Here is a 17,564-nt window from a genome sequence, read left to right on the forward strand (position 1 = left end):
AAGAGCTGTTGATTTTATTTCAGATGTGACAATGCCACTGTGGTAATTTAGAAACTATCTCTTAGATGCATCCTAAGTACTTATGGATAAAACTGTATAGCAGCTTGGATTTACTTTTAAATAATGTGTTGGGAGTACAGAACAGTATGCGTAGAAGCAAGATCACTCACAGATTGATCTTGAAGCTGAACGAAGGTTACCTATGAGTTCATTATACCTTTCTCTCTACTGTTGTATGTTTTTAAACTGTCATAATAAAAATGCCTTAAAATTATTTTTAGACAAACCAAGGAAACAAAACAGAAGACAAAAAGCAATCATCACTTGTTAATCTGTATTCCTAAGAACCATCCTATGGGATCATCCTGTTCCTAAAGCTTTTGATGCCAGCAGGCAGAATTCACCCACCCTCACCCAGAATTCACCCACCCTCACCCAGAATTCACACACACACCCTCAGGCTCGCCTATAACTAGTTCTCCCAGAACATTGTTAGCATTCCCTGCACATCTGCTGGTTGAATTGCATTGTCTGTATAAACATATATTTATCACAACTTCACTCCTCGAGAATTCTCATGATGGGTTATTCTAAACAAGCAAATTTTTCTGCATGATTGAGAGTTTATCCCTTGAAATTTAAAACATTTAAATATTTTAGATAAAAATCTTTGTAAAATATATTACATGACTTTTACCTTTCTAGTATTAAACTGGCCTATTCTTTATGAGTTTTTAAAATTAATCATTATGAAAATTAATCATGCTTACTGTAGTACTGGGATTCTCACAGAGGGTTTTCAGCTATACAGTGGCTTGCTGCCTACACCAAAGGACCCTCAGGTGGCTTTGGGTTTTTCTGAACATCTCTTAAGTCACTTGTGTTCCTTCACTTCCTGGAACTGTCCTTTCTGTCCTCAGAGTGCCGTCTCTCCCCATTCCTAATTTATTACTTTGAATTTAACATGTAAGTGAAGGAACAAGACACTTCAACTTGTTAGAATTACAGATTAACCACACTTTCCAGCTACGTGCTCAGTTGACTCAATGGACGTGAATTTGAGCAGACTCTGGACAGGGAAGCCTGGCATGCTGCAGTCTGTGGGGTTGCAAACAGTCAGACCCACAACAACAGTCTAATTTAATAATGTTTGACCTGTTTTTCTCATTCTTCTTTGTTTTTCAGTTGGTTCAGCATCAGATTGCCAGCTTCAATCTGAACAGATGATACATGCAAAAGCACTTTGCAAACCCCAGAAATTGCTAATCATACATAAATTATCATCGTTATCTCCATGAAAGTCGCTCAGTTGTCTCTGACTCCTTGCGACCCCATGGGCTGTAGCCCGCCAGGCTCCTCTGTCCATAGAATTCTCCAGGCAAGAATACTGGAGTGGGTAGCCGTTCCCTTCTCCAGGGGATCTTCCTGACCCAGGAATCAAACCGGAATCTCCTGCATTGCTGATGGATTCTTGACCATCTGAGCTACCAGGGAAGCAGGAGACAAAAACGATGCACTCTACGGCTTTATTTGTTCATACGCTTCCGCCTTATAATCCTTAAGAATTCTGCAGAACAGTGTATCATTGTTCTGCTTATTAATTCACTGTCTCTCAGCTTCAAACGTACTCATGTACTTGGCTGTCATGATGGGTTAGCCTCTGCAAACCTTTTACCTTGGCCAGTCACTCCTTGTTAGGCTCTGCCAGTAGAGGGCAGTAGAGAGACACTACACTTCCCCAGCGTCCTCTACCTCTCAGAATCATCCTGAAGTTTCTTCACCCCCACAGCTCAGCCTGTTTCAGTGACAGCAGTTGGTGTAAGTTTTCCCAGTGCTCCCAGAACCAGCTTCAAAAGCCTCTTAAGGACACCAGCACTCATCAGCTTGGAATCTCCTTCTCCCAGCTCTGGCCCCTTCCTTCCAGCTTCCAGGTGATCATTACAAATTCTTCCCTGTGTCCTCACAGAAATAGGGGCGGTGGTTGATTCCTGTACCTACTGTTCCAAGGACACCTGGGTTCCTTTTTGCTACTTTTCAGGTAATAAATCTTCATGTTAAATTATTTTCATTAAAATTACTGCTGTGGGCTTCCCTGGTGGCTCAGTGGTAAAGAATCCACGTGCTAATGCAAGAGGTCTGCATATCTGAGGTTATTGCTATTTCTCCCAGCAATCTTGATTCCAGCTTGTGCTTCTTCCAGCCCAGCGGTTCTCATGATGTACTCTGCATAGAAGTTCAATAAGCAGGGTGACAATATACGGCCTTGACGTACTCCTTTTCCTATTTGGAACCAGTCTGTTGTTCCATGTCCAGTTCTAACTGTTGCTTCCTGACCTGCATATAGGTTTCTCAAGAGGCAGGTCAGGTGGTCTGGTATTCCCATCTCTCTCAGAATTTTCCACAGTTTATTGTGATCCACACAGTCAAAGGCTTTGGCATAGTCAAGAAAGCAGAAATAGATGTTTTTCTGGAATTCTCTTGCTTTTTCCATGATCCAGCGGATGTTGGCAATTTGATCTCTGGTTCCTCTGCCTTTTCTAAAACCAGCTTGAACATCTGGAAGTTCATGGTTCACATATTGCTGAAGCCTGGCTTGGAAAATTTTGAGCATTACTTTACTAGCGTGTAAGATTAATGCAATTGTGTGGTAGTTTGAGCATTCTTTGGCATTGCCTTTCTTTGGGATTGGAATGAAAACTGACCTTTTCCAGTCCTGTGGCCACTGCTGAGTTTTCCAAATTTGCTGGCATAATGAGTGCAGCACTTTCACAGCATCATATTTTAGGATTTGAAATAGCTCCACTGGAATTCCATCACCTCCACTAGCTTTGTTCATAGTGATGCTTCCTAAGGCCCACTTGGCTTCACATTCCAGGATGTCTGGCTCTAGGTGAGTGATCACACCCTCATGATTATCTGGGTCGTGAAGATCTTTTGTGTACAGTTCTTCTGTGTGTTCTTGCCACCTCTTCTTAATATCTTCTGCTTCTGTTAGGTCCATACCATTTCTGTCCTTTATTGAGCCCATCTTTGCATGAAATGTTCCCTTGGTATCTGTAATTTTCTTGAAGAGATCTCTAGTCTTTCCCATTCTGTTGTTTTCCTCTATTTCTTTGCACTGATTGCTGAGGAAGGCTTTCTTATCTCCTTGCTATTCTTTGGAACTCTGCATTCAGATACTTTTATCTTTCCTTTTGTCCTTTGCTTTTCACTTCTCTTCTTTTTACAGCTATTTGTAAGGCCTCCTCAGACAGCCACTTTGGTTTTTTGCATTTCTTTTTCTTGGGGATGGTCTTGATCCCTGTCTCATGTACAATGTCATGAACCTCCATCCTTAGTTCATCAGGCACTCTGTCTGTCAGATCTAGCCCCTTAAATCTATTTCTCACTTCCACTGTATAATCATCAGGGATTTGATTTAGGTCATACCTGAATGGTCTAGTGGTTTTCCATACTTTCTTCAATTTAAGTCTGAATTTGGCAATAAGGAGTTCATGATCTGAGCCACAGTCAGCTCCCTGGTCTTGTTTTTGCTGATTGTATACAGCTTCTCCATCTTTGGCTGCAAAGAATATAATCAGTCTGATTTCGGTGTTGACCATCTGGTGATGTCCATGTGGAGAGTCTTTTCTTGTGTTGTTGGAAGTGGGTGTTTGCTATGACCAGTGCATTTTCTTGGCAAAACTCTTTTAGTCTTTGCCCTGCTTCATTCCTCATTCCAAGGCCAAATTTGCATGTTACTCCAGGTGTTTCTTGACTTCCTACTTTTGCATTCCAGTCCCCTATAATGAAAAGGACATCTTTTTGGGGTGTTTGTTAGTTCTAAAAGGTCTTGTAGGTCTTCATAGAACCGTTCAACTTCAGCTTCTTCAGCATTACTGGTTGGGGCATAGGCTTAGATTACCGTGATACTGAATGGTTTGCCTTGGAAACGAACAGAGATCATTCTGTCATTTTTGAGATTGCATCCAAGTACTGCATTTCGGACTCTTTGGTTGACCATGATGGCTACTCCATTTCTCCTAAGGGATTCCTGCTCACAGTAGTAGATATAGTGGTCATCTGAGTTACCCATTCCAGTCCATTTTAGTTTGCTGATTCCTAGAATGTCAGCGTTCACTCTTGCCATCTCCTGTTTGACCACTTCCAATTTGCCTTGATTCATGGACCTAACATTCCAGGTCCCATCACCTCATGGGAAATAGATGGGGAAACAGTGGAAACAGTGGCTGCCTTTATTTTTTTTTTGAGCTCCAAAATCACTGCAGATGGTGATTGCAGCCATGAAATTAAAAGACACTTATTCCTTGGAAGGATATTTATGACCAACCTAGATAGCATATTAAAAAGCAGAGACATTACTTTGCCAACAAAGGTCCATCTAGTCAAGGCTATGGTTTTTCCAGTAGTCATGTATGGATGTGCGAGTTGGACTGTGAAGAAAGCTGAGCGCCGAAGAATTGATGCTTTTGAACTGTGGTGATGGAGAAGACTCTTGAGAGTCCCTTGGACTGCAAGGAGATCTAACCAGTCCATCCTAAAGGAGATCAGTCCTGGATGTTCATTGGAAGGACTGATGCTAAAGCTGAAACTCCAATACTTTGGCCACCTCATGTGAAGAGTTGACTTACTGGAAAAGACTCTGATGCTGGGAGGGACTGGGGGCAGGAGGAGAAGGGGACGACAGAGGATGAGATGGCTGGATGGCATCACCGACTCAATGGACGTGAGTTTGAGTGAACTCTGGGAGTTGGTGATGGACAGGGAGGCCTGGCGTGCTGTGATTCATGGGGTCACAAAGAGTCCGACACGACTGAGCGACTGAACTGAACTGAATGCAAGAGATGCAAGTTTGACCTTGGGTCAGGAAGATCCCTTGGAGGAGGAAATGACAACCCACTCCAGTATTCTTGCCTGGCAAATCCCATGGACAGAGGAGCCTGGCAGGCTATAGCTATACAACTTAGCAACTAAATCACCACCAATATCAACTGTATAATATGCTGAACAGGACTATCCTTGTGGTCCAGTGGTTAAGAATGTTCCTACCAGTGCAGGGGACACAGGTTCAATCCCTGGTCTGGGAAGATCCCACATGCTGTGGGGCAACTAAACCACTGCACTACAACTACGGAGCCCGTGCTCTAGAGCCTGTGCTCATGAACAAGAGAAGCCACCACATCAAAACCAAGAGTAGGGCCCACTGACTGCAACTAGAGAAAGCTTGCACACAACAACAAAGACCCCGCACAACAAAAATAAAACTAAAAATTTAAAATGCTGGACAGAATAACATCAGTGTTTTCAGCACCTTGCTTTCATTTCTTCAAGCAACATTGAGGTCCTGTTGTATACTCACTCCCTGCTGTCAGAAACATTTTGTTTTTAATCTAACTCTAATATAAAGCAGAATAAAAGGGAGCAAAATTGAGTGCTCGAGATATTTTCCAACACTCTGTGCTTGCTATCATTAATGACACCACTAGCATTGAAGAATTTTTGCATCTTTGAAGATAGTTAATCAAATTTCTTTGTGGGTTTAACACTATTTTAATATGAATACAATCCTCAATCCTTCTTTACTCTTCTTTGAACATTTTTAATAGTGAAACATTCTACACACACATAAATGTACAGCTTAATAAATTGCTATAAAATGAATATCTATGTAGCTAGCATTAAGTAAGGAAATATAATCTCAAATTGGCAAAATGGTTGTCTGAGGAGACCTTATAAATAGCTGAGAAAAGAAGAGAAGCAAAAGGTAAAGGAGAAAAGGAAAGACATACCCATCTGAATGCAGAGTTCCAAAGAACAGCAAGGAGAGGTAAGAAAACCTTTTTATGTGAACAATGCAAAGAAATAGAGAAACTATACTTAATATTTTGTAATAACCTATAATGGAAAATAATCTAAAAGAGAATACAAATATCTAGATATATGGAGATGTATAAATGTATATAAATATATATATGATATATATATATATAACTGAATCACTTTGCTGTATGCTTGAAAGTAACATAATATTGTAAATCAACTAAACTTCAAAAGAATTCATTAAAAAAGTGCCACTGTGGAGGGGTTCTCTAGTGTCCAGTGGTTAAGAATCCATCTTGCAATTCAAGGGATACAGGTTCGATCCCTGGGCTGGGAAGATCCCACATGCTGCAGAACCAGGCCCGTGTGCTGGAACTACTGAGCCAGTGGCATTCTAGAGCCTGAAAGCCGAGACTTCTGAAGCCTGTGTGCCTAGAGCCTGTGCTCCACCAAGAGAAGCCTGCACGCCGCCAACAGAGCAGCCCCCACTCGCAGCAACTAGAGAACGCCCGTGTGCAGCAACGAAGACTCACCACAGCCGAAAAACAAATAAACAAATCTTTTTCAAATGCGACTGTTAAAAACAAAAATATTTCCAAATCAGTCAGGCGCCTCTTTGTCAGCTCCAACTATATTTATTTCAATAAAATACAAGAAAGTGGGAGGAAGGAAATTACTTTAAGTTTTTGTAATGCAATTTGACCAGCAAATAATAAATCATTGTTGAACTAAAAGTCAAAGGTGACAGAAAATAGATATTTTTTAAAATAATAATAGCATCAACCACAAGCATATGAAACAAAATTAGGATGTAGCTTTTATCTTGTCAACAATACATTCCTAAGTCATAATCAAATCAAACAAATCAAGCAGTGTTGTAGGGTTCAGTTATTTTACCATAATAAAGGTTATATTTCCCTCGTCAAAAAATCTAACTCTAATAAAAAGCAGAATAAAAATAGCAAAATTGAGTACTAATGATGTTTTCCAATTCTCTGTGTTTCCTGTCATTAATGAGGCAACTGGTATTGAAGAACTGAAGAATTCTTGTATCTTTGAAGACAGTTGTCCATATCTATTTGTGGTTTTAATGCTGTGTTATATGAATATAATTCCCAACCCTTCCTTTCTTTACTCTTCTTTGAAGATTTTTTAAATAGTGAAATATTCTACACATACATAAGTGTATAGTTTAGTGAATTGTTCTGAAATGAATATCTACATAACCAGCATTAAAAGTCAGAAAATACAATCTCAAAGGTACTCTATCCCCAAGTCCCCACCCTGCCCTGCCCACCAGAACTGACCACAATCCTAAGTTTATGAGATTCACTTTTTTTATATAATTTTCTCCACTAAGTATCCCTGGAGAAGGAAATGGCAATCCACTCCAGTACTCTTGCCTGGAAAATTCCATGAATAGAGGAGCCTGGTGGGCTACAGTCCATGGAGTCGCAAGGAGTTGGACACTTTCTTTTTCTTTTTCTTCACCTTCTTTTTCTTTTCCACTAAGTATGCATCCATAACCATAATGCAGTCCAATTTTGCCTTTTAAAACTATTTATGTGCAAAATCGTACAATGTATTGGGGTGTTTTTAACTCAATATTGTATTTTAATACACCTCTGTTTTATTGCATGTAGATGTAGTTCATTAATTTTTGCTATTGTATAGTATGTCAGTACATGAAATCAGTTCAGTCGCTCAGTCGTATCCAACTCTTTGTGACCCCATGGACTGCAGCACCCCAAGCCTCCCTGTCCATTACCAACTCCCGGAGTTTACTCAAATTCACGTCCATTGAGTCGGTAATGCCACCCAACCATCTCATCCTCTGTTGTTCCCTTCTCCTCCCGCCTTCAATCTTTCCCAGCATCAGGGTCTTTTCAAATGAGTTAGTTCTTCACATCAGATGGCCAAAGTACTGCAGTTTCAGCTTCAACATCAGTCCTTTCAATGAATATTCAAGACCGATTTCCTTTAGGATGGACTGCTTGGATCTTCTTGCTGTCCAAGGGACTCTCAAGAATCTTCACCAATACCACAGTTCAAAAGCATCAATTCTCTGGTGCTCAGCTTTCTTCATAGTTCAACTCTCACATCCATACATGACTCCTGGAAGAACCACAGCTTTGACTAGACAGACCTTTGCTGGCAAAATAATGTCTCTGCTTTTTAATATGCTATCTAGGTTGGTCATAACTTTTCTTCCAAGGAGCAAGTATCTTTAAATTTCATGGCTGCAGTCACCATCTGCAGTGATTTGGGAAATATTACAATTAAATTAACTATTTTATTGTTGATGAATATTTCAGTTATTTCCAGTTTGGGTGCACCTAAGCGTCCGCGGGTGGGAGGTAAACACCTAAAAAGCGAAATTGCTGAATCACAGGGTGTACACATCCGAGCTAATGTGAAGCCATTTTCCAAAGTATCTGCACGAACTCACACTCCCATCTGCAGTATATGAGGGATCTTAGCCCTACCATCCTCCCCAACCCTGGGCGCTGTCAAGTATTTTAATGTTTGCCCACATGGTGAGTGTGGCCGCTATGCACAGTGGCTTTACTTCATCCTCTTCTGATTATTAACCTTTTCCATCCACAACACATAGTTATTGGCCACTGGATTTCTTCTGTGAAATTTCTGTTCAAATCATCTGTCCATTTTTAAATTGGATTCTTTGCTTTCTTAATTTGTAGGAGTTCTTTACATAATCCCTTCCCACTCGGTGGCCAGTCTTTCCTTGTTTTTCAACTTTGGAAAAGCCAGTATGGGCTGCGAGCGGCTTCATTGGGAGCTCCCGGGATCCTGGGAGCTGTGCCCTGGACGCGGTCATCACAACCCGTCCCACCCTCTCCACCTGGACTGGCTAGACCCGGCACTGTGTAACGGGGGATGCCGGGATGGACAGCACAGGCCCCGCCCTCTCGCTGAGGCCCCGCCCACAGCCGGGCGGCCCGAGTCGCGCGGGGCTGGCTCTGTTGGCCCCGGTCTCCAGGGCAGCACTGGGAGACGCAGGGCGGGACTGGGAGGCGCCAGCGCTGAGGATGCGGGGCCTCCAGGGTCGCGGCAGCCAGGAACCCCCGGCAAGGTGACAGGCGGTTGCCTCCCAAACAGGGTGTGCGGTGCGCCCGAGCAGGGGTTGGGGGTGGGCGGTGGGACCGTGGATGGGGACAGGAAAAAACCTCTTGAGGAAAGTGATCCAGGTGGGGAGAAAAGGGAGCCCACAAGCGGGAGCCCTTGGGACCCAGATGGGAAGAACAGACGGTGGCCGAGGCAGGGACGGAGCCCAGGGGCCGGTGGTCGGGATCTGGAAAGACTGGCGCCCAGACTCCCAGAACAGCCCTAATCTGCGTTGATCAAGCCGGTCCGGGGCATCAGACCCACCGTATCACCCATCACTTCCTGGGCCTTAAAGCGCTGCTAGCTGCCGAGTCTTGTCCATCAGAGAATAGGTGGAGGGAGGAAATAAATGCCACACCCCTTTGAGCAGCTTAGGATTTGTTCCGAAACAGGGTAACTTTTCCTCTGCACTCGTCTTGGAGGATGAACCCTTAAAGCAGGGCTACATTTCACCTACAGAAGGAAGTGTGTTCCTCTCAGTACTAATGTAATGGGCTGGGCCCAAGGATCTTGATGGCACCCCTTGGGAACAAGGGGTTTCTTGGTGCCACTGGTTTATCCCTGTCTGCCTTGTTTACTTAGGAGATGTGTCAGCCGGTCTTTGTCTGAAATTTCAGTGAAAAACTTTGTCCAGTAGGGAGCCACATTCACTGCATTTAGAAGTCCCACTTTCTAATTTATTTCAGCCATCAGCTTTTCCTTTTTTAATCCTATGCTTTTATAAAATCACACCTCCACAGATGACCCACTTGGATGGTATCTGGCTTTGCTCTCTTCATCAGCTCCCAAACATCAACAACAAAAATCGTATCTTTTCCTATGAACATTTTTAACTGATTAACTCCAAGAAACCCTAGTCTATTTAAGAAACGAGAAATTGAAGGGACTGAATTATTTCATGAAGGGGCAGTTCCAAATTGAAATACAATAATTATTTCAAGCTTTTTAAAGATCCCAAGTACAGTGACTTGAACTCTTAAAGATGTATTATTACAAATTGCTTTGGTTAAAATGTGTTAGTATTTGAGGGATTTGCTGTTTTCTAAAAATATCCTAAAAGCAAAGGTTGATCCATTTCTCAAAATTAAAATAATATGGTAAAATGAAATATATATTTTTAAAATAAGGCAATTAATACAAACAGTTTGACAAATAATATGTTAGTCTACCAAGAGGGGGGAACTTTAAGTTAAAAAGAAAACCATAGATATTTAAATATCATATGTATTTCAATATGAATGTTACCTTTGGTCTCTTTTGTTTGTTATGGTGCTTTCCTCCAAGGAGTTGAGGATGTTCCATAGAAACGTTAGCAACAAGGTCAACTAGGACTAAAAAGAAGGTCATGTTATTTAATTAAAGAAAGGATTTGCCAAAAGAATAGGAGTAAACCATTAAAAGAAATTTTTACAGTAATCTCTAATCAGAAAGGTTGTTTCTGTTATCTGACCTACAGGGGAAAAAAATGGCATAAAGGCAGTGAGATAGAAGACAGAGCAAACAGAAATGCCAGCTAGAGATGAAAGGAAACACAATCCAAAAACATCATTTCCTTTCAATCGTATCTGAACTCAAAGCACCCTTACCGTAAACCATCTCATGGGTCTTTATGACAGCCCTTTGAGACAGGGAGGGCTCACTTAGAATCATACTCTTAAGCAAGTTAGAAGGGACCCCAGCTGTATTCAGGCCAATCTTCCACCCAGCCAACATTCCCCAGGACAGCATCCCTTTCAGGTCCACGTGGATACCCAGCCTCTGCTGTGAATCACTGAATGGCAGACTTCACAAGGCCATCAAATCTTCTGTTGAACAGTTTTGATCATTATCATGGGGTTTTTATTAACACTGAGCTGAAGCTGATCTCCATGTTACATCCACTTAAATTACATATTCCTACCTGGTAGCAACCTGAATATCAAAAAGTCCTTCAAATGAAAAGTCAGCCAGTATAGGTCTAGGAACAAACTAGCTTCCATCATCTTTTCAGTTCCAACTGTGGAAACCATACTGTCTCCCCCTCCTTTATTTTCCAAAAGGCAGACCGTGAACCTGTTTTACTCTGTCCGTAAATACTACTGAACACGGCATATATATATCAGTGCGCTGGATATTGGAAATAAGGCATTGAAGTACTATCCATAATAACGCATTTGGTTTTGTCCAGTCTTATCTGTAACAGGCTCTTGGAAGCTAGAAAAAGGATTCCAGTCATTTGATTTCCTCAATAAAGCTGCATTTGATTATTCAGACTGTTTATGAGCTCTGCAGCAGAAGTGTTCCTGTAAATGGAAAAACACAATAGTTTTTCCAATAGACCTTTCTCATACTTACAAAAGGGTGCATACAAAAGCCTGCAGATAATATAATGAGGTTCTCTTACTTATTTAAGTTTTTGATTAATATTAGAATTAGAGATTTTAATTGTCACAGAATAACATAAATATAACTTTTTTAGGCAAATGCTCTTGTGAACAACAGCTTTAAATATCCCGCCAGCTGCTGCCATCCACCAGAGAGAATCCCTGTTCATTTTTGTATTTTTCTCAAGATGAGTCATAGTAAATTCATTCCCAAGCTGTCTATTCAATCTCCTGTACATCACACCAACTTAAAGGTCCAGTCCACAGAGCCATCTTTTAAGAAAGAAGACTTACATTTGATTTCAAAAGACTCTTTGGAATCTGACTCAGAAAGCCCCACTCAAAAGATCAAGTCCCGGGCTGACCTTGAAGACCAAATTCAGAATGACATGGAGCCTGACAGCCTAGAGGAGGAGAGCTTGAGTGAGATGGAAGAGGAAGCAAGCAGAAAAGCAGCTCAGAGGGCCTGCAAGGAAAACCTCCACACCCAAGACGCTGGTGCAATTAACAGGTAAGGAATTGGCTTGTGTAAGAAACAGTGGGTTCTGAGATGCACTGTTACATAATTATTGGTACTGTCCCAAGTGAAAGTAAGGATGGGCTCTTGTTTGGGGATTTTTTTTTAGTGGATATAATTGATTTACAATGTTGTATTACTTTCAGGTATGCAAAGTGATTCAGTTATAGGTATACATATATCTAATTCTTTTTTCATTCTTTTCCTGTTCTTTTCTTTTTTATTACCAAATATTGAGTAGAACTCCCTGTACTATACAGTAGGTCCCTGTTGATTATCTGTTTTATTTATAGTAATGTGTACATGTTAATTGCAAACTCTTCGTTTATCCCTCCCCCTCAACAACCTTTCCCCTTTGGCAACCAGAAGTTCGTTTTCTAAGTCTATGAGTCTGTTTCTGAACAGGCTCTTGTAACGAGCTCCTTTGTAATGTGTGTGAGACAGATCTCCAAGCAGTTAAGGACAGCTTGGAGCCAAGATTTTTGATGAGAATAGTTATTAATGATAAGGACATTTGTATTTCTTATGCTCCTTACTTCCTGTCCATATTCCAAGTGTCCATATTCCAAGGTGCTATGACCCCACCTTGGAGAAATCCCAGAGAGCCTCATCTAGAAAAATGCCATGACTTTGGACTCAGGTGTTCTTGAGTTGGTCAAGGCAATGGTGTTTAGTGTATAATTTGAAATAAGTCCCTTTTAGTCTTTTGCAGCTCATTTTTTCTCTCCTGTGAAATGAGCCAGCCTGCTTCTCTCACAAGACTGCCATCACGTCAGTGAAGTACATTGTTGGGGGGAACTTGAGACCTCTACCTGAGCCAGGAGAGGTCTACTTTCCTGGGCTGATATAATCACAGAGATTTGATTTCTATAACCATCAGTATTTAGGGTATATTCATTTTATGCTAGAAGCTACCAAAACATCTAAGAAGATATAAATGAGTGCAATATTATTCAGTTTCAATGAAAATATAAATGACACACTAGAGTATTGAAGTTCAAAGCCACTGATTAGAAAGGGATCTTGGGATGGTGGTAAGTTACAAAGCATCTGAAGCAGACCAAGTGGTTTCAAATTCTGCCACTGACTAGTTGTGTGACCTTGGCTAAGCCCATTTAAACTCTCTGTGCCTCAGCTCATCAGTAAAAATGGGATAATAATAGTAGTTATCTCACAGTTTATTGTGAGGCTAAAATCAGTGTGTGTGTGCATGTGTGTGTATGTTTCATATATATATGTATGTGTGTGTGTATATATATATATATATATATATATATATATATATATATAAAGTGCTTCAAACAGTGACTCTTAATAAGTTATGTATGTGTTAGATTAAAAAAGAAAACACTCTTCTACCATGGTTTTTTTTTTTTGTTTTTTTGTTTTTCATAAAACCAAATCTGAAGGGTTGAGGAGGAGCAATGATATAAAGTCAGAAGTAGGGCTTAATTTTGTTAGCCAAGTAATAAAGGTGCATGGGAATTGTAGAAAATAATGCCTTACCGTATTCTCTTAAATTTAAGGAAACGATTTTTACAAATGTGCAGTATAAACTGCTCTTATTTTTTTGAACTGGAATATAGCTGCGTTACCATGTTGTATTAGTTTCTGCTGTACAACAAAGTGAATCAGCTATGTATACATAGATCCCCTCCCTCCTGAGCCTTCTTTGTGTTAGATGATTTTTAACTTAGGGCTAAAATAAATTGAGGAAAGTTTATTGGAAGGCTTAGAACCTGGGCAGGCAGGGTTTGGGAAACTAGGCACGATTTGGGGGAAAAAGAACAGAATTAACATGAGTGTGTGTGGCCCATTGAGCCCCATTTGATGACAGAGGATGTGTTTTGAAGGTAGGGAAATTAGAGGAGGAGCCTGCTTTCAAGGGCCTTTGTGGACACCACATCCCATGCCACGGATGTGACACTGAACACAGAACTCAGATGATGTTTCCCAAGAATACACTCCTGGCGCAGTCTTTCATGGGAGCCAGAATGAGAGGCTAGCCCTACTTCTTTTCCCCCTTTCTTCCTTCCTTCTTTCACTGAAGATACCAAGTTGAATCGAGCTCACCTGCATCTTAGGGGCTGTCAGAGTAGAGTAAGTCCCCTACATACGAACCTTCTAGTCATGAACTTTCAAAGATATGAACATATTATAAACCCTAACAGTACAATGCTATAAAGGCAATTTTGTTAGTTGGGTACCGAGGGTAGCTTTATTAGACTTACAAATAAATTGGACTTAACTAACTGATCTTACCTTATCTTAACTGACTTAACCATCTTGGAATGGAACTCATTCGTATATAGGAGACTTACTGACAAGTGATAAATGCTATAATGAGGTGCAGCCACAGAGTTAGAGGGTGAAAGAGGCTTAGGAAGGCTTTAACCAGCTCGCCACCCCTGACTGAATGGGGTTGGGTATACCCAGAGGAGAAAATTCAGGTTCTTGGGGAGGACAATAAGATGAAGCAATATTCAAGGAAGATTATTCTGCAAGCTGGTGCATTATGAATTAGATGGTAAAAACACAGCAGAGACCACCAGATGGTAGTAATTATAATGACAACAGTAATAGTAACGTCATCTCTTTCGAAAGGCCATTGTAACCACTCAATTCTTCACTGCAATCCCACAAGTGCTGCTATTCCCATTTTACAGGTCAGGAAGATGAAGCTGACAGAGATGAAGTCACCTAACATCAGAGTGCTTTGTTACTGATGTTGAGGGTTTTTTTTTTTTTAAATATTCATTTATTTACTTTGGCCATGCTGTGCAGCCTGCAGGATCTTAGTTCCCCAACCAGGGACTGAACCCGGGCCACAGCAGTGAAAGCGCCAAGTCCTAACCACTGGACCACTAGGGAATTCCCTGAGGTTTTAAATTAAGAAAACATTCTAATCCACAGAAAAGTACAGAGAAAAATACCATCTCACCCTTATTGCATATTCGTTTCAGATATATTTTTTAAAACATAAAATGTTGCAGATAGTTTCCTTGTTCCTCTTCTCACAGCCCCTGTCCTCCTCAGGGATAACCAACACATACTTTTATTCTGGCCTTGCTGCGCAGCCTGTGGGATCTCAGTTTCCTGATCAGGGACAAGACCCTCATGGTGGAAGCATGGAGTCTTAACCGCTGGACCACCAGGGACGTTCCAACCAATACATACTCTTATATGAGTGTATTTCCCTCATAGCAATTTTTGATTCATTTCCTTCATAGCTAATGAGCGGAGACATATGTATATCAAGAATTGCTAGGACTTGGTGACAGTTTAGAACTGGGGTTGGAAAGAACAAGAGAAGGCAAAGATTACTTTAAGGTTCTGACAACAAAAGCATTGACAGAATACTTGTCCTGAGCCTAATTCCTGTGCCAGACACTTGACATATATCATCTTATTTAATCCTTTTGGCAGCCCCAACAGGTGGACACTATCATGATCCCATCTTAGAGACTACAAACGAGGCTTACAGAAGCTGGTTATTTATTTCACCAGGGGCGCGGTAGAGCAGCAAACTCCTGCAGTCTGACTCTATGCTTTAAACCGTGTTTTTATTGTAGCACTAATCTAAGAGAGTCATAGTCTCCTAGGTAATAAATGGCAGTTTTATTTATAGAAACAGGGCATCGGAAAGGATAGGTATTCTTGTCTGTACTTTTACAAGGAAGAAACCAAGGCAAGGATCCATTATGTGACCTCATTTCCCCGATGTTGAGTTTTTCCTCTTTGAACAGTGCTCAGAGACCTGACTTTAACCTTGCTTTTTACCAAAGGACAATTTAAATACTATTCAATATATTTTTAAAATTTATTTCTTTATTGAAGGATAATTGCCTTATAGAATTTTGTTTTCTGTCAGACCTCAACATGAATCAGCCACAGGTATACGTATATATCCCCTCCCTTTTGAACCTCCCTCCCGTTTCCCTCCCCATCCCATCCCTCTAGGTGGATACAGAGCCCCTGTTTGAGTTTCCTGAGTCATACAGCAAACTCCCATTGGCTATCTATTTTACATATGGTGATGTTACTCTTTCCATACATCTCACCCTTTCCTCCTCTCTCCTCATGTCCATCCATAAGTCTATTCTCTATATCTGTTTCTCCACTGCTGCCCTATAAATTCCTCAGTACCATTTTTCTAGATTATGTATATATGCATTAGAATACAACATTTAACTTTCTCTTTCTGACTCACTTCACCCTGTATAATAGGTTCTAGGTTCATCCACCTTATCAGAACTGACTCAAATGCATTCCTTTTTATGGCTGAGTAATATTCCATTGTGTATTTGTACCACAGCTTCTTTACCCATTCATCTGTCGATGGACATCTAGGTTGCTTCCAGGTTGCTTCCATGTTCTAGCTATAGTAAATGGTGCTGCAGTGAACAATGGGATACATATGTCTGTTTCAATTTTGGTTTCCTCAGGGTATATGCCTAGGAGTGGGATTGCTGGGTTATATGGTGGCTTTATTCCTAGTTTTTTAAGGAATCTCCATACCATCTTCCATAGTGGCTGTATCAATTTACATTCCCACCAACAGTGCAAGAGCGTTCCCTTTTCTCCACACCCTCTCCAGCATTTATTGTTTGTAGACTTTTTGATGATAGCCATTCAGACTGGTGTGAGGTGGTATCTCACTGTAGTTTTGATTTGCATTTCTCTAATAATGAGCGATGTTGAGCATCTTTTCATGTGTTTGTTAGCCATCTGTATGTCTTCTTTGGAGAAATGTCTGTTTAGGTCTTTTCCCCCACTTTTTGATTGGGTTGTTTGTTTTTCTGGCATTGAGTTGTATGAGCTGCTTGTATATTTTGGAAATTAATCCTTTGTCAGTTGTTTCATTTGCTATTATTTTCTCCCATTCTGAGGGTTGTCTTTTTCACCTTGCTTACAGTTCTCTTTGCTGTGCAAAAGCTTTAAGTTTAATCAAGTCCCACTTGTTTACTTTTGTTTTTATTTCCATTACTCTAGGAGGTGGGTCATAGAGGATCTTGCTTAGATTTATGTCATCAAATGTTCTGCTTATGTTTTCTTCTAAGAGTTTTATAGTTTCTGGTCTTACATTTAGGTCTTTAATCCATTTTGAGTTTATCTTTGTGTATGGTGTTAGGATGTGTTCTAATTTCATTCTTTTACATGTAGCTGTCCAGTTTTCCCAGAACCATTTATTGAAGATGCTATCTGTGCCCCATTGTATATTCTTGCCTCCTGTGTCAAAAATAAGGTACCCATAGGTGCATGGGTTTATTTCTGGGCTTTCTATCTTGTTCCATTGGTCTATATTTCTGTTTTTGCACCAGAACCACACTGTCTTGATGACTGTAGCTTTGTAGTATAATCTGAAGTCAGGAAGGTTGATTCCTCCAGCTCAATGCTTCTTTCTCAAGACTGCTTTGGCCATTTGGGGTCTTTTGTGTTTCCATATGAATCGTGAAATATTTTGTTGTAGTTCTGTGAAAAATGTCATTGGTAATTTGATAGGGATTGCACTGAATCTGTAGCTTGGATTTGGTAGTATAGTCATTTTCACAATATTGATTCTTCCTACCCAGAAACATGGAATATGTTTATGTCATCTTTGTTTATGTCCATCTGTTTATGGCATCTTTGCTTTCTTTCATTAGTGTCTTATAATTTTCTGTATACAGTCCTTTTGTCTCCTTAGGTAAGTTTATTCCTAGATATTTAATTCTTTTTGTTGCAATGGTGAATGGGAT

At 40.6% G+C, this 17,564-nt stretch overlaps 1 protein-coding gene across 1 annotated transcript in view; it reads left to right on the forward strand.

Moving 5' to 3' along the window:
* Nucleotides 1-8,812: 8,812 nt before the first annotated feature.
* The window catches only part of JHY (junctional cadherin complex regulator), an 80,113-nt gene continuing 71,361 nt past the window's right edge, over nt 8,813-17,564 (forward strand). Inside the window, exons 1-2 of the mRNA XM_027979338.3 lie at nt 8,813-8,914; nt 11,405-11,820. Of these exons, the coding sequence (XP_027835139.1) occupies nt 11,498-11,820 (323 nt within the window). The 5' untranslated portion in view covers nt 8,813-8,914; nt 11,405-11,497. The remainder of the gene's footprint in view (nt 8,915-11,404; nt 11,821-17,564) is intronic.

The sequence above is a fragment of the Ovis aries genome, chromosome 15, assembly GCF_016772045.2.
Source record: "Ovis aries strain OAR_USU_Benz2616 breed Rambouillet chromosome 15, ARS-UI_Ramb_v3.0, whole genome shotgun sequence".
Taxonomy (NCBI): domain Eukaryota; kingdom Metazoa; phylum Chordata; class Mammalia; order Artiodactyla; family Bovidae; genus Ovis; species Ovis aries.